This window comes from Mercurialis annua, linkage group LG5, assembly GCF_937616625.2.
Source record: "Mercurialis annua linkage group LG5, ddMerAnnu1.2, whole genome shotgun sequence".
NCBI classification, from domain to species: Eukaryota; Viridiplantae; Streptophyta; class Magnoliopsida; order Malpighiales; family Euphorbiaceae; genus Mercurialis; species Mercurialis annua.
The window spans coordinates 49768846-49787484 of record NC_065574.1 but is presented as its reverse complement, the minus strand read 5'-3'; the positions used below and the strand labels follow the sequence as shown (position 1 = coordinate 49787484).

Genomic DNA, 18639 nt, shown 5'->3' with positions numbered 1-18639 from the left:
GGTATAAAACTATATATTATGATATATGTGGAAGGTCTCAGAGTAATTTGCTCCTATAAAAAATTTATATTTTAAAAAAATACATTAACCACGTAAAAAAAATTATCGAAATCCGGTGACTGGTCGCCATAATTTAACCGAAATCGAAATGCAAAAATTTATGGCAAACAATGCCATTCAACATTGCCGTCAATAATGGTCAATATTGCGGTTAAAATAATTATACAAAGCAACGGTTATGCCACATCATTCGTGAAATAACTAATGATACGTTTACAAGTGGATATTTAATGATAAAAAATAAATAATAAATAAAAATTTCCGATCACAAATATTCATTAATTTGATGTAAAAATGACGTGATACATTTATTATGCGGGATAAACACTCATGCGGTTAACATGTTGTTACCATATGCTATGTGCACAGTTAAGGGGATTTTGACGGATTTGTTCCTACAGAATTTAAAAATTTTAATTTTGTGCCTGTTTAAAAAAAATACTAATTTTATGCCTGGGCCCACAAATTTTTCACCCAAGGCAAAGCAGCAATCCGCATTCTTAGAATATGGATTGTATGCTTAATTTTTTTTGGCTAAATTTAGTCCCTAACTTAAACCAACTAACATATTAATTCCTTCATTTTTTCTTGGCCGAAGGTACAAAAAAACCCTCGAGTTTTTCTCAAAAGTACATATCAGCTCTTTTACTTTTTTTGGGCACAATTAAGCCCCCGTATTTTTAAACTTGAACAATTAAACCCTTATTATTTTGAAATCCAACAAATAAACCCTTTTAATTTACTTTTGGGACAGTTAACCCTTCAAATTTTTGGTAAGTATTTTAAATATTAAAATTATTTTTGAACTTTTTTCCTATATGATTATGAGAGACATGTCAGCCATTAACAAATGTTTCTAATGATGTTGGATGAAAGGGATTATTTGTTCTATTTGAAAATAAAGAGGGCTTAATTATACCCCAAAAAAGTAAAAGGGCTGATTTACACTTTTGCAAAAATTACGAGGGTTTTTTTTTGTACCTTTTGCCTTTTTTCTTTATATTAATATGAAATATGGTTTATAATTTTCTCAATCCTTCATTTTTTTAACTTATACGATCTTTCTTTTAATGTTTTATTTATCTTAACGATCAAATATTCGATTAAACTCAATTACTTACGTATTATTTAAGTGTAAAATAAATTTATAGGTGTTTTAGGAAGTAGGTCGTAATTATAAAAATTTAAAATTTAAATTTGAAAATTTAAATTTTAATAATCGGTTTTGAATGGAACAAATAAAGTTTAGAAGGTAAATGTATTAGAAATTAATATATTAATATGCATCTCTAAATGTAGAGTTAAAAGTTTCGGATAAAACCTTAAAATTAAAATGTCGAAATTTGAAAGTTTCGACCTAATATAAAAATATTTAAGTTAAAATATATATATATAAATAATATTTATAAATATATATTAAATAAATAAAAAGGGAAAAAAATTGTTTCATCACTTTTCCTTTTCAAACAAACTCTCTCACTCTCTGTTTCATAGAATGAGTAGGAATTTGAATCCAATTCCGAATCCGAATCCGAATCCCTAACTGAAAACTACTGACTTTCACTTTCCCCTATACTATATAAACACTCGCTTTTCCCTTTCTTTTTGTTTCTCATTCTCTTCTTAAAATATTTTACTACTTCTTTAAAGAAAACAAAGAATGGGGTTGATATTACAAGAATCAGGAGAAACAAACGACGTCGATTCGTTCAAACCACCGCCGAATTTCTCAACGGTGGAATCCGGCGTTATTTTTCGATCATCCTTTCCGCAGCCATCCAATTTCTCCTTCCTTCAATCTCTCAACCTCCGTTCAGTCATCTACTTATGCTCCGAGCCCTATCCACAACACAACACGGAGTTTCTCAACGCTCATAATATTCAACTCTTCCAGTTCGGAATTGCCGGAAAAACGGCATCTACATCCAGTATAAACGACGCCGTCACGGAGGCTCTCAAAATCCTACTCGATGCGACGAATCGTCCTGGGGTTAAAGATTCTGGGGGTTACCCAACTTTGCCCAAATTACAAAATGGTGACCGAATTTTAAAACGTTACAAAATGATTATCCTACTATATAAATGTGAACTTCCGGTGGTTCCTAAATGAATTCCGACGACATTTCTCCTACGTGGCAACCAGGTCGTGTTTTCTTTCCTCTCCCCTCCAAATCAGCACACACACATAGGCACAGCACATTTTATATTGCCATGTCAGCATCTCTTCCTCCTAAAATTAAAACCCTATTTCAATTAATTCTTCTTTCTCCCTCATCTCCATTCTCGCCGCCGCCTCCACCACCCCTGCTCCATTCACATTGTCGTTGCTCTGTTCACGCTTCCATAGTCTCCACTAGCCTTCTACACTCCCCGCCACTAGGAATAGGAAGAATCTAAGAGTGATGCCGTTGCTCCGATTGCTGGAACGCCTTTAATGCTTCTACCGCTGGAATACCACTATCGGTCTAATGGGTTTGTTTGATGTCGCTTCCAGTCTTAACACTGGTTCGTTATCTCTCCATCCACAAATTCAACGGCTGAGTTAAATGATTGTTTTTTAATCTTGTTCCATAGTGAGAAAACAAAACTCTCTGGCGTCGCCGGCTGCAAAGAACAAACAGATAACGGGCCGAGTTACAGGAGGCCGGTGAACGAGTTTAAACTCAAAGTATATGCAGATCGAATGTCCCAGCCTTCACTTGTAGTTCTCATCTTATGCAAGTAATTATTTTCAATTAATTACTTTTTTTTTGCTCAATTATATTTCTATCTGCTTTAAATTAAGTACTGTGTTGTATTTTTTTTTCTTTGAATTTCATTTGGGTCTTATTTTCTTCTTCTCTTTTTGACAGAGCTTGCATTTGAATGGTTTTTTGGAAGCTGAAATCAACCCAGCTGATGCAGGGAACCCAGTTGGTGATAAACAAATTGTTAGTTAAGTGAAAAGATAATTGATTTAAATTATCACATTCTACCTTTAGTATTGAAAATTATAGTGCTGGACATCCATCATGTTGTGATTTTGATATTTGTATGTAAAATATATTTTAGGAGTTATTGTTGAATGGTAAATTTGAGATTTTAAAAAGAATTCTAAGTTTATGTTTGGTGTTTAATGGAAGAATTCTAGATTTAATCTTGGGGAAGATGATGACATGGCATTATTGGAGTAATGTGGAATGACATGGCGAATAAAGGAAGGCGTGACTCAGCATCCGGCAGCCACGTAGGAAAAATGTTGCCGGAATTCATTTAGGAACCACCGGAAGTTCACATTTGTATAGTATGATAATCATTTTGTAACATTTTAAAATTCGGTAACCATTTTGCAACTTGGGCAAAGTTGGGTGACCCCCAGAATCTTTAACCCAATCATCCTGTCTTGATTCACTGCAATCAAGGAAAGCATCGAACGGGTACGCTCGTCGGTTGCTTTCGGAAGCTGCAAGATTGGCGGTTGGATTCTGTGCTTGATGAGTATAAGTACTTCGCCGGTGCAAAATCGAGAGACGGTGACCTGAAGTTCATTGAGAGGTTTGATGGTATGAAGTGTCTTTACAGTATAATGTTGCAGTGCCGTGGTTTTGGTTCAAACGGGAGGGGTTTACTTTGTGGAGAAGACGACGTACTGAAGAAGTCCCAAATTAGGTCACATTAGGAGCTATTTTTTTTAGATTAATTACGTTTTTTGCTATTAAAAATGTATATTAATGATAATTTCAATTATTTTACAACATTTGATCTTATGTCTTTATTTTTTTAATTTGAATTAATTATGTATTGCATGAACTTCGACTCCTTTTGTTCTACATGTACTACCTCCATTTTAAAAATATAAACCATTTGACCAATCGCATGAATTAAAAAAATAAAATTAATTTAGTTAAAATTAATTTTTTCAGTAATTCTTTTTTATTTTTGTCCTTCTATAATTTTCTATATCATTTTTTTAATGAAAATGAATACCATGACACCAAATATCCAACGGAGTCACAAACGTTAAAAATACAAAAAAAATTAAATTAATTCATTTGTGTTAACCTAATATAAAACAAAATGTTTGTGCAAAAATATGTGCAACAATTTTCGTAGAGCGTCTAACAATATAAAAAAATGACCTAATTGTTTGGCTAACATTAAACAATCGCCTATAAGCACATCAGAACCAGTCCTGAGAGTCTAGCTAAAATCATTACTAACTTTTAAAACTTCTAATTCGATTAAGTATCCATTTCAACCAATTTCAAGCCTTTTTGATGGTTAGATCATGTCAATTTATTGTTTGATTTGGTGATAGTTTATTTTAGCGAGGTTGATTCGTCTATGTGTTACTACTACGTTTTCAATAAAAATACAATAGACCTTCTAATATTTAATATTCAATAAATAATAATTCCAACAATTAATAAAATTTTGTGAAACCAACTTTATTTCATGTCGGATAATTAATAATTCTATTATTTAATAATTTATAAAATTTAAGATGTATTTTATATAAATATTAATTATTAGAGATATTTTTTAAAAAAATAGACACACACACAAATAAGCTGTAGCTCAAATGTTAGGAGCGCTGGACAACAAACCACAAGATTGTGGATTCAATTTTTCTCACAACTGTTCTTTTTTCAATTGTTAAAAAAAATACACATACATATATATATACACACACTATTTATAATAAACTATATATATATATAAATTAAGATATTTTATTTTGTGAATATTATTTTTTGATATTCATTCTTTTTTTATCTGAAGATAGAACTATTTTAAGTTAGTTGTTATTAGGAGTTGGTAGGAGTTAGTTTGCATCTTTTAAAATTAAATTAGATAAAATACGGTCTGAGAAGAATCAGAAGATCGAATCCCCGACCTTATGCAAACTGAAGGACTTGGCCATCAGGTCAAGCACTTCAAATGCAATATTCATTCTTTTGATTGAATCTCATGCTAACATTTTTTTAACTGAATACAACATATTCTTTTTATTCAAGATAGAGGTAAAAAGCTTATTTAGTTGATTTTTTTGTAATATAACGTTATAGCAGGTTTAAAAAAATGGCTTAAAATATATTTTATTTTTTTTATAATTTTATAATTATACATATTTAATAAATTAATAATTTTTTAATTTATTATATATATTAATTATTAGAGCGTCTACTATATAATATTAATTCAATAAAAATATATGCTTTAATGTGTTCAACAAAAATATAAGATCAAAAATTGAAATTTATTATTTTAAATAATTTAATGCTTGAAAAAAATTAACTTTAAGGACTAAACTCCCCTTTAAGAAAAATTATCGATATTAAAAACTTCCGTTTGCATTTTCCTAATTTGAATCAGACACGGAATCCGAATCCGAATCCAAACTGGAAATTACTGCTAATATTTAATCTCAAGCTAATATTTAATAAACATCTTCAAACCTAATAAACAATCTTTTCTTCAGCTTCCTTTTGTTTCTGATTCTCTGTGCTTCTTTTTTCCTTCTTCAGTAAAATACTTTTGCTTCTTTAAAGAAAACAAAGAATGGGGTTGATACTACAAGAATCAGAAGAAAGAAACAACGACGACGTATTACTCGAACCACCGCCGAATTTCTCAGCAGTAGAAGCTGGCGTTATTTTCCGATCATCTTTTCCACAGCCTTCCAATTTCTCCTTCCTTCAATCTCTCAACCTCCGTTCAGTCATCTACTTATGCTCCGAGCCCTATCCACAACACAACACGGAGTTTCTCAACGCTCATAACATTCAACTCTTCCAGTTCGGCATTGCCGGAAAAACGGCTTCTACATCCAGTATAAACGACGCCGTCACAGAGGCTCTGAAAATCCTGCTCGACCCGACGAATCATCCGGTTTTGATTCACTGCAATCAAGGAAAGCATCGGACAGGTACGGTCGTCGGTTGCTTTCGGAAGCTGCAAGATTGGCGGTTGGATTCTGTGCTTGATGAGTATAAGTACTTCGCCGGTGCAAAATCGAGAGACGGTGACCTGAAGTTCATTGAGAGGTTTGATGGTATGAAGTGTCTTTACAGTATAATGTTGCAGTGCCGTGGTTCCGGTTCAAATAGGAGCCGTTTAATTTGTGGAGAAGACGACGTACTGAAGAACTCCCTAATTAGGTCAAGTTAGGAACTATTTTTTGATAGAAGTAGTAGTGGTATAGTCTAGATTTATTAGATTTTTAGTTATGAAAAGTACTATATTAGTGATAATTTCAATATTTTATTAATTAATTATGTGTATCATGAACATTTTTATCTATATATTCAAATTTGTTTATGAAAATAGTAATTTAATCCATTTCAATATTTTACTAATTAAATACCTTTATATATTGATTCTAAAAAAAAAACGTTTATATATACTTTCTCAATTTTGACAGTTTAGTATAAGGCCTAATGTTTTAAAAAACCCCGACCTTTTAGCCCCATTTCAATCATACCCTGACGTTGAAAATTTGTCAATTTTACCCTATTTTGCATTTTTGTGTTTCAATTGTACCCTGAAAAATTAAATTAACGTCTTTTGCGTTTAGAAATTTGTTTAAAACATTCTCCATGTCTCGCATATATTAATTGTATATTTTTAAAATTTATTTAAATTTAGTTAAATTAATTAAAAATTTAAATTAGTGTTAATTTGATTATGGTTTTTAGTTAGTTTTTAAAAATAAAGGACTTATTTGTACTTTTTTGAATAAAAAAGAATTTAATTTTATGTTTAGACTTAATTAATTGAATGATTTCATCATTTAAGTAAAAAAATTAACAAAAATTAAAATATTGGGGTACAATTGAAAACGGAAAATTCAAAAGTGGGTAAAATTGACAAATTTTCAACGTCGGGGTGGAATTGAAAAAAAGTTTAAAGATGAGGGGTTTTTGAGTGATTAGGCCTTAGTATAAATATAAATATGTTTTAAAAAATAAATTTTATATATAAAAAATAAATAAATTGTAATTATTTATATTTAATTAATTAGTAATTTTATAATTTAATTGATTTTTTTATAAATATTTTATTATGATAAATAAAGGAATATATGATACTTAGTTATTTAAATAGAATAAATAGTGATAATAATTTAAAATAAAATAATTAGTGTTTATGAATTTATAATTGAAAGAGTATTTTATTTTCTATATAAATTTCAAGTATTAAAATAGTCTTTCAAACCGGTCTTAATTCGTATCAATTAAAATAGCAACATATAATTTGGCTCCTCTAGTTTTCTATATATACTACCTTTTATTTTAATCGAGATAGATTATATTAAAATAAATATTGAATTACAGTGTAAATCAATTGAAACAAAAAATAAAAACAACCTAAATCGAACAATTGATCTACAAAGAAAATGAAACAAAAATAAAAATCTAAAGATTTAATTTTGAAGGTGACAATAAACACCCACCCACCCAATCAAATTAAACCTAAATCACTCATACACCCAACTAAATCAAACCACTCAACCCATAGCTACCATCCACCAACGCCATTTTTTTCGGCTACCGCCACCTCCATTATTTCTGGACATCTTCGATTTGTTCTTCACGAAAAACAAACTCAGATGGATATGTTCTCCGTGAAGAACAAATCTATTCTTCATGCTGTTTTTCACCTGCGTGAAGAACAAATCGATGATGGATGGAAATATGGAGGTGGCGGTGGCCGGAGAAAGGTGGCGGGGATGGGTGACGGTTAAAGGTTGAGTGATTTGATTTAATTGGGTGGGAGGGTGATTTAAATTTGATTGGATTGGGTAGGTGGTTGATTTATATTTGGTTTAGTTGGATGAATGGTTTTAGATTTGGTTAGATAGGTTTGGTTGACTTTTTTTCTATCCATATATTTTAGGAGTATTTTGGTAATTTTTGGAGAAGAAGGAGTTTAGAGCGGTTCTTAGAGTAGTTTTGGACAAAAGAGTTTACTTACCCACTAAATATATTTTAGGAGGTTGATTTTTGAGAAAATTAGGGAAAACACTCTCTTTTTAAAAATAATTGTAAAGATTACCTCACCAAAAAAAAGATATAGAAAATACTTTCCGTTTTTTTTATTTCTGTTTTTACTCTAACGTGGCTTTTTTTAATATAACTACCTGGTTTATTTATGTTTTTACTCCCTCTCTTTTATAACTTATTTCTATACTCTCAGAGCAGTTACTTCTTCTTCTTCTTCTTCTAATTCTTCTTCTTCTTCTTCTCTTTTTCTTCTTCTTCTTCTTCTCTATCTTTTTTTTCGTCGTTCACCAATCCTTCACCGATCTGCCGTCGTTTCGCCGCCAATCCGCCGCTCTTCTATATTAAATTTTAGCAATTTTTTTCTTAACTCGTGGTGATTATTACGAGTTATTTTAATGCTCAGATCTGAAAAAATTGCTCTTCAATTTTTTCTGTTTTAGATCTAAAAAATCTGCATAAATAACAATTTTATGATGAAAAAAAATAATTTTCTGCAGAAATAACGATTTTTTTGCAAAAAACAGCGTCTGATTATCATATCGTTATCACTATGACGTTATCATATCATTATCATAACACTGCAGGAAAAACGATTTTTTATTAAGAAAAGTGCTTGATTATCATTTCGGTATCACTAACGTTAGCATATCTATATCATTAACGTTATCATATCAATATCATAATATTATACGGTTATGATAATAATATGATAAGATTATGATAATAGTATGATAAAGTTATGATATACTTATGGTAAAGTACGTCATGATAATGTTATGATAATATTTTTTGATACTGTTATGATAAAGTATATTGTGATAATGTTATGATAAGTTTATGATAAAAAATTACGATATAGTTATGATAAAAGTACGTCATGATAATATTATGATAATAGTATGATATAGTTATGATAAAAGATAAATAATATTATGATAACAGTATGATAAATTTGATGATAATAATATGATACCGTTTGATAATAATATGATAAGGTATAATAAAATGTTATAATAAAATACGTTATGATAATGTTATGATAATATACTATTATGATAAAGTAGGTCATGATAATGTTATGATAATATACTGTTATGATAAAGTAGGTCATGATAATGTTATGATAATATAGTGTTATGACAAAGTACGTCATGATAATGTTATGATAGCAGTATGATAATCAAACATTATTTTTCATAATTTTTTTTATTTTCTGCAGTATGATAACGACGTGATAATGTAGTGATAATGATATGATAATCTGACACTGTTTTTCCACAGAAAATCGTTTTTTTTTTTGCAGAAAATTATTTTTTCAGATGAAAATCGTTTTTTTCTACAGATTTTTAGATCTGAAAACTGAAAATTTTTAAGATCGATATTTTTTAGGTCTGTAAGTTAAATTAAACCATAAAAATTACAGAATCGATAATTTAAATCTCAAATAATAGTGGAACGACGGCGAAGGTGATGGCGGAGCGATGGCGGAGCGATGGCGGAGCGATGTCGGAGCGATGTCGGAGGCGATAGCGGAGGCGATGGCGGAGAAATAATGAAGAAGGAGAGAATAAAAATGGAGAAAAGAGAACCAGAGAGAAACAGAGAAACAGAGAGAGAGAGAGAGAGGAGAGAGGAGAGAGGCTGTCAGTTATATGAGAGTAAAATTCTGAATATTTTTACACGGAGAGTACAAAAATAATTAGACAAAAATTATGAGGTATTTTTAATATCTTTTCCACACTGAGATAATATTTCCTATTATTTTTTTATTTTAGATAAATACCTAATAAGCCCTTGATTTTTTAAGAGGTTTTATGATAGAAGGCGCTAAATTCGGATGACATGATTGATTAATAAAGAAGTTTAATGCTGTAAATTAAATGCACCCTTTCGTAAGTTATCTGACCTCTTAATAATATAAAACTACATTTGTGTCAACCTTGTGGTTGCCATTTCAAGAAACTAATTCTTTTTGTATTTCACTATTTTTATTAATTTGTACTCTTTCTTTCATTAGGTTGTTGATGAAGATCTAACAAATTCAATGCCTATTAGATTGTTTTATTTCTAATAAACATTTTTTCTTTTGGAAGGACTAACTCAATGCCTTGAGGAGTACTGATCACAGAAAAAATATTTTCTCCATTTTAAACTGATAATCACTCTTATAAAATATCAATAATACACAGATAATCACTCTTATAAAAAAATCAATTAGAAATTTTTACACACATTCAAAAATAACATCGACAATTATTAATAATATTTTTGCTGACATGTGACAATTAGGATCCTAATAGGACAGGAAATCCCTATTAATCACTCTCATAGGGACAGGGATGGAGGAAGTTCATTCCCATCTACAGGGATGGAGAGCATAGTCCCCACCGATCTCCATGGGGACCCGGTGTTTATACATAAAAAATTGTTAATTTTTATAGATAATTATACTTTTATTCAATTTAATATGTATTAGTATATGTCCGCACGGGTTTGGTCTAGTGGTCTAAGTCTCAGCCATCTGGGCGTCAAAGGTCGTGGGTTCGAACCCCGGCTACGCCCTTTCTTAATATGGAGTGGTTGAGGTTGGATTGCTGGCCATTATAGCCCGGATTTACCAGGTATGTGGACTTGCGGGCGGTCCACATCCCGGGGTTTGACAATGATATTGAGTTTCGGTTCAGTAGAGTGAGTCCTCGTCACCAAAAAAAAAATATGTATTAGTATAAATTTATTAATAAAAACATAATATCGTATATTTAAATAGTTATCAAAAGATTCAAAAATATAAATATGCAGTTTAGTTTATAGTTTACTCGTTTCTTCTTTAAATTTAGAAAAAAATTGCATTTTCATGTATTGAAATTAAAAAAAACAATATTTTTTTATAATTAAAAATACGCTATTTGTTATCAAAGTAGTTAAGGTGATATTTATTTATTAGTAAAACTAGTATTTTAAAATCAGATCGGACTGGCCGACCAAAGAGGTTGAACTGGGATCCGACCAGTGGTCTGGTTCAAAAAATACAAAAAACCAGAAACTATGTTGAATCGGTTTGGTCCGAATTGAACCGGACGAATCGGTCATTGATCCGGTTGGACCGCTATCAAATCGGATGAAAAGAATTAGCGATTGTAAAAGCCGTCGCTAGTTTTTTTCAAAAGTTTCGTTGAACCGGCTCAACCGGCTGAACCGAAAACCGGTGGCTTCACCGGTTTAGCCATCGGTTTGATTTTTAAGACACTCAGTAAAACCCTCAAAATTCCCGACTTAAAAGCAAAAAAATCATCATATTTAGAAATTAAATGGAAATAGAAATCACATGGATATACGAAAATCCATAAGGACGGAAAATGGATTCATTCCCATCAATTAAATAAAAACGGAAATAGAAAAATTCCCATTTAAGCGGGGATGATCCCTATCCCCACCCTGCCTTATTGTCATTCCTATCTATCCGAAGGCTTCGTTGCATCATAAGTGATTGCAAACAAAGTTAAATCTATCTTCCAAATATATAGACACGCCTGAAACAATGCGCTTCAGAGTAAGCAAAGCAGCAATTCAAAAAAAAATGCAAAAAAATCAAAATGGATAGAGAAATCTTTAACATCACAACCCACTACTGTTTGTTGCCAAGCCCATTAAGGTATAGTTTTATCTTTTATGATTAGGTTTATGAAGAGGTGTTTCATTGCCAAATATTGCTTTGTTTCTTTAATAGAACACGTAACAGATGAGCAAAATGTATTTATCTGTCTATAATTAGGTTTGGTTTGCCAAATAATATGATACTTTTCAAATATAATCAGTTTGGTCTATGAATGTTATTAAATATATACATGTTTAGTTTTAATCGATCTGGCGCGGTAGTTCATCCTAAATAGATTAAACTTTATACACATGAACGTATAATATTAGATAAATAATATACTTTGCCTGATAAATATCATTTGCTGTTTTTTTAGTCGTCCTAAAGACTCAAATATTATTTTTGGGATTGTTTTTCAAATACTTGTTTTGGGTAAAGTATTTACACCATTTTGGCCCATCTTTTCCTCTTATCATGCATTACCTAATAAGCTAACTTATTTACCAAAAATACCCACTATATAAAGAAACCTTATCTCATTTTAGATTAAATTTTTACATAGTTACCTTTTTTTTCTCTTTCTTCTCTCTCTTCTTCTCTCTTCTTTTCTTCTTCTTTTCTTCTTCTTTTTCATTCGATTTTCAGTTTATCTCCTCCGATTACTTTTCTGTTCGTCTTTTCCGTTCGTCTTTCCGGTCGAGTTTCCGTTCGTTTACTTCTGATGAATTTCTCGTCGTTTCCGGTCGTTTTCCGTTCGCGCCAGTCCATTCGTCTTTTCCGTTCGCGTTATGGATTTCTCGACTCGTTTTTAGATTTGTGTAATTTTTTAAAGTTTTTTTAATGATTTGAATATTTTGTAAATAAATTATTATAGATCTATAATTTTTTATTTATAAAATTGTTCTACTATTCATAAAATTATTTATTTTGTCTTCTCTTATTCATAGATTTGTTTATTGCTACTGATTTTGTAAAGAAAATATTGATTTATGGTGCATTTGTAATAATTTTATAATATCTTTACGTTTTAGTGTATTTTTGGTGTATTAATGGTGTATTTTTGCCGTTTTTTAGTATATTTATGGTGCATTTACAATATTTATGGTGTATATGCAGTGTTTATGGTGTATTTGCAGTGTTTCATGGTTAAACCACGAAAAACACTACAAAATGCCATAAATACATTACTTATACACTATTTATACACTAATTTTACACTATATAAACACCATAAAAACACTATATATACACTACTGTTACACTATAAAAAATAAAATAAAAAATTCCAGGAAAAAAATCTATAAAAAATAAAAATTAACACTATATATACACTAATCTTACACTATATATATATAAAAAATGCCGGTCGGTTTGGTTGACCGAACCGAAAAAACCGAAAACCGAAATTGAAAAACCGAAAAAAGTATTTTAGTAAATAAAAAAACAAAACAGGTAAATAAAGTTAGAGTAAAAAGTCAAAAAATAAAACTCAAAACTTGCAATGTAAAGTTGTAATTATTTTGGCGAAACATGTATTTAGGGAAATTAACACATCACTTTTAGCTAATTACTATATCAAAATATCTATTGAAATCCAAATCATTCTCGCCTTTATATTCGGAGAGAAATATCATAATGATGGTGAAAGAGAGCTCAAAGAATCAAGAGACTCGGATGAAAAAAAATTATTATCCCTCTGTTCTCTTTTAATTAATTGTCTTTTTTTAAAATTTTTTGTTTCAAAATATTTGTCCATTACAAACTTCAATGATAAATTTTACTCCCTCCATTTTTTTTTAGTTGTCACTTTAGACAAATGTGTTTTTCCATCAATAGTTGTCTTTTTAGAAATTTAAGATAACATTAGCTAGTATCTTCCAAATTTATCCCTCCCATAATAAATGACTATATGACTCAATTTATAAAACATTTATTAAATAGTAGGGTTATTTGAGTATTTACTCTCATAATTTAAGACAAAAACCCCACTTTCTTAATATGTACAATTTTAGTTAAATGGACAACTAAAAAAATAGAGGGAGTAATTTTTTTTTATTATTGTTTTTTATTTTATTTAGTAAAATAAAGATAGCATTTATTAACATATAAACTTTTAATATATCAATGTAAAGTTATTTTGTCATTATACTAATTTTTGATGACTTTTTTAATATATGTAGTATGAATGGACAAATAAAAGAAAATAGATGAACTAAATTTTATCAAAAGTCAATGGACTTTGATGGTTTATTTACGAACTTTGAGAACACATCTCGGAGTATATGCATTTTATATGCTTTCTATTTTTAGTATAAAAAACAGCTAAATGCTAAATATAATTTATATTTTGAATTTAATATATATTTATATTGAGCGGCACACTTCCAGATTTTAATATAATTATAGTTATTACTGATAATTTTTTACAATTAAAATAGATGTATATGAAATTTGATATGATATACTAAATTTTATGTCAAAAACCGCACCATTTAATTATTCAAAAACTACCCTATTTTAATTTTTTAATTGGATGATGACGTAGGAAAAAAATTAATTATATCTCAATTTACATGTTTGAATTTCAACAGTACCCAAAACATTGAGCTCTTTTCATTTGATTTTTTTTTGAAATAATCTTTCTTTTTTAGTATATATTCTAATTCGACGTTAATGTTATTAATAGTACAAACAAGTTTTTTCCTCACAAAATTCAATAAATAATAATATTTTTATTAAATTTATATTAATTACCAATAACCTTTTAAAATAAAAAAATATCATTTACACAAAACGGAATTGATTTACGAAAAAATTTAGTTTCGATGGAAAAATCAGATCTAGTTTTTCCAAAAACCAGATATGGTTGAACCAGAAATCAGATCTGGTTTTTCCGAGAAACCAGATCTAGTTTCGATGGAAAAATCATGTAGAATTGTCTTTTCTATTGCAGAGAAGACGAATGTTTTGTAGTACAATTAAAACTCAAACATACAAATTGGGGTATAATTGGTTGTTTTTCTATGACATGGTGCAATTAAAAAAAATTAAAGATGAGTAGTTTTTAAATAATTAGGTCTATTTTTATCATAGGATATAATAGTGCAATAAAAATTTATATTTTTCTAGAATACTAATTTTATTTTCATGTAGATTTATAAATACAATGAAAACGCTCTCTTATTAATAAGAGGGGAAGAAAAGTCATCTTTCCATATGAATCAATTAGATGAGAAATAATTTGAGTGAAGTTTAATCTTATAAAAAAAATTTCAAAAGGGAAAATAAAAAAAATAAAAAAAATAAAAAAAAAAGTGTTTAACCTATATATCGGTTGTCATGTCATAACATGTGAATGAGCATTTATAATAATTTTTTTTAATTATTACTAAATTTTTATCATTAATTTTTTTACATAACTGATGTATTATTAGTTTGTTTTATAAATGACATAGCGCAACAGCTACATGCAAAAACTATTCAAAAGAAAAAACTGAGGCACCGTTTGGATTGAAGGATTTTGAAATCGATGAATTTAAAAAAAAACAATGAATTTAAAATCCATAGAATATGAAATTGGTGGATTTGCAAACTCTATCGTTTGGATAGAACCTAAAATCAATGGATTTATAGAGATAATTTTAAAATAATAAAATATTATAACAATCCATCATGTATAAAAAAATGGTGGATTTCAACTTTCCCACCTCTTAGGTGACAAATCAAATGATGGATTTTGAAGGATAGTGGATTGTGACAATTTATGGATTCTAATTACTTTTTATTATACTAAACGGTGGATTTTATTTAAATTCATTAATTGTGTAAAATCCATAAATTTTAATCATTCGAATTCGCTCAATTTAAATGGTGCCTGAGTTTTTATCTCATCTTTATTTAAAACTCAAAATGATGTCATTCATTTATGAGTACAAGCGTCCTCATCATTTTTTTAAACCATTGAAATTAAAATTGGTGATAAAATTACATAGAATAAATTATAAATGACACTCACGAAAGATTGTGATTTCATTTACAAATGCTTTTTTTTTAAATTCAAATCCTATCTTCACATCATTAGTTTAATTAAAAAATATCCTTTGTTTGATTGGACCTAACTATAGTCTATATCCAGTCACCATTTAGTCAATTCCTTGATGATCATATTAGCATTATTCACATATAATGGTAAACGTCAATGGCAATTTAAAATTATTTGCAACAGCAATGATCACGTATACAATTTTTGTCCTTGCGACAACTATGGCATATTTATTGTTGTTAAATAAAGACATTGTGTAAAAACTTTATTTGCTACTTTTTATTACTATTATTTCAATGAAAGCACTATATTTTTGTCATCCTAAAAATCTAATATAACTCCAAGAATAAACTCCACTTCGACAACTAATCAAACACCTTGTGTACAATTAAAGTCTTTTCTTACTAGATATGCTGAACCAAGTCTAATATTATAGTACATTTTTGTTAGTATTTGATGGAGTCTGCCTTCTGAACCGGTGAGTGAACCTGCAAAACAGGGTAGAAGCTAACCGGACGGTGGTTGTCCGATTAACTCTCCGATGCTAAAGTCAGTTTAGAGCTTTGAGCAGCGTTTTGAGTATATGAATGTAATTGTGATTCTAGGCATACCTCGTGCTCCTTTTATAGTAGTCGAATATACCTAGTAGAGTTGTATTAGGCAGGTGAATCCTACTTTGTAGGGATTCGGCCGTATCGTAGAGATTCTCCTGATTTGTCGGGATCTACCTTAATCTGATAAGAGTCCTATTTAGGAACGTCTTCCTAAATAGTCTTATCTTCCTAAAGTAGAGCTTATCCTTCCATATATAGTGTTTGTGTCCAAATAGGACAAGGTTTCCATATTTAGTCGTTTACACGAATCCCGGGCCTGACGCGCTCTTGGCGGATCATGTGGGATTCGGTCTTTATTAGCGTGTTACCGAATCTTAGAGATTCGGCATCTCCTTCATACCTTTTCGGTCTTCAGGGGGAGTCCGGTGTCACCTGAGAGTAGATCTCCTGCAACTCGGCTCCATTATACTTACAGTAGGATTCGGTATCCATCATTAGCCCCCCCGCAAGTGAGCTGAAGTAGTTTGGCATTTATGCCTTAGTGGATTTTGGCTCTTTTGGAGCTGAGTTCTCTTATACGGGCGAGTCGTTTTGTATTCCGGGCGAGTCGTTTCATATGTTTGTGGGTGACGTTTCTTCTTTAGTAAGATTCTGTGTTGCCACGTGTCGGCATTTAATGATTTCAACGGTTAATGATTCAAAAGCGTTTTGTATTTAATCTCTTTGTATTTCTTCTTTTCCCTCTTACTTACTTTTCGAATTTACTCTCATTTCTTGTAGCTTTTCCCTTTTCGTTCTTCGTTTGATCATTTGATTCTTCGTGACTTGTTTTCTCCAGATTTTTCAGGTATGTTTTCTTTCGTTGTTTGGATGTTAATATGGCTTTCTTCTTTGTATATATTCTTCATGGTTTATATTCTGGAAATTCCTTTTCTGTACTTGGTGTTCTTCGATGTGTTCTTCGACGTGTTCTTCAATATATTTTTTGTTTGATCCTTATTTTGTGTTTATGTTTGTGATTTCCTGTTCTAGGATGCCTCTTAGTCGAGTGGAAGATGCATGCGCTGCTATGGCTTTTACCCGATCAAAGCTTCGTAGGGATGAAGTCTTAGATATCTATTTTAAGTATAGTTTTCCTTTCGATTATAGGGTAATATTACCCGGTGCCGATATGGCTGCGTCCGATTCTCCCGGATCTTCTTGTAGGGCGGTTCTCTTCGAATAGCAATTTGCTGCTGGTCTTAGGTTTCCTTTAGATTCATTTTTAGTAGAAGTGTGTAGGGATTTAAAGGTTGCTCTGGGGCAACTTTACCCTGGTACGATTAGAGTAGTGCTCGCCTTTTCGGAGGCATGTAGGCTCCGGGGCTGTGCCCCTTCTCTCAAAGTGTTATATCATTTTGTAGACTTTAGGAAGTGTGATGGCTGCTTCGTTTTCGCCCTTGGTAGAGGAGGGCGATCTCGTATTTATCTTCCTTGCCTAACCAGTCGCTGGCGAAGGCGTTTCTTTATTGTCTACCATAAATTTGCTTTTCTTCATTTTTCGGATGGTTTTTCTTCTCATCCAGTTCGGAGCTGTTCTTCTCCTTTAAGTTTATCCGAGTCAAAACTTGCTTTCGACATATCTTCCTGTAGTGTTGAATCGCGTCCCATTTTAGATGTCTTGGTCAATAGTCATCTTCGGCGTCGATGGCTTCCTTTGGAGGATCCTCCTCGAGGCTTGGCGGATCTTTGCTACTCTTTTGTTTAAGGTATATTAGTTTGCTTAAGTTCTTTTTAATGTTTCTTTTGTAGGATGTCTTCTTCTTCTGACGATTTCCTTTCCGGATTTCAAGTAGATTTGGACGTTCCGATGGGTGGTCCTGACGTTCCTATTGCCAACATTATTCCTGGCGACATTGACGTGGATGGGGCTCCTGTTGATATTCCCATAGCTCCTGTCGAGATAGCGTTGCCTGAGATTATTATTGTAGATGATGATGATGAGTCGGCTGATCCAGTAGGTGACGAGGCGGTTCCGTCACTACTTCCCCCTCTAGCATCATCTATCGTCTCGGGGGGAGTTGGGGGTGTGGCCTCAGAGGGGCCTGTTGTTGCTGATTCGGGAGAGATTTCTCTAGGTCGAGACCCGGATTCTCCGTCTAGAAAAAGACGTCGAGTTGGCGATGGTTCTCCAACGAGGGAGAGTTTTCCTGGAAGCTCTTCTTCTGCTCCAGACTTGGTTCAGTGGGTCGAAGGTCAGGATCCTGCCAGTTTGCTGAATCCGAGAGTGCTGGCGGAATATATCCGGACTTTGGCGATTCCTGCTGATGTCACGTGGTTTTGTGGTAGGCCGGGTCAAGAGCTTTCCGATCTGGCTTGTTTTCATGGTTTCTCTGTAAGTGCTTTCTTTCTTGAGTATAATAT

General features: G+C 31.1%; 1 protein-coding gene, 1 long non-coding RNA gene and 1 pseudogene across 2 annotated transcripts; all 3 read left to right on the top strand.

The window, feature by feature from the left end:
- Positions 1–1690: 1690 nt before the first annotated feature.
- LOC126679957 (tyrosine-protein phosphatase DSP3-like) lies at positions 1691–3806 on the top strand (annotated as a pseudogene).
- Positions 2183–3206, top strand: LOC126679958 (uncharacterized). The gene is made up of 2 exons (XR_007641012.2): positions 2183–2781; positions 2913–3206. It is a non-coding gene; the product is annotated as an uncharacterized LOC126679958 (long non-coding RNA).
- A 1690-nt stretch (positions 3807–5496) lies between the features above and the next one.
- On the top strand, positions 5497–6257 carry LOC126682852 (tyrosine-protein phosphatase DSP3-like). Its single transcript, XM_050378616.2, has one exon. The coding sequence runs from the start codon at positions 5602–5604 to the stop codon at positions 6208–6210; it is 609 nt and encodes a 202-aa protein (XP_050234573.1). The 5' UTR covers positions 5497–5601; the 3' UTR covers positions 6211–6257.
- The last annotated feature ends 12382 nt before the right edge of the window (positions 6258–18639 follow it).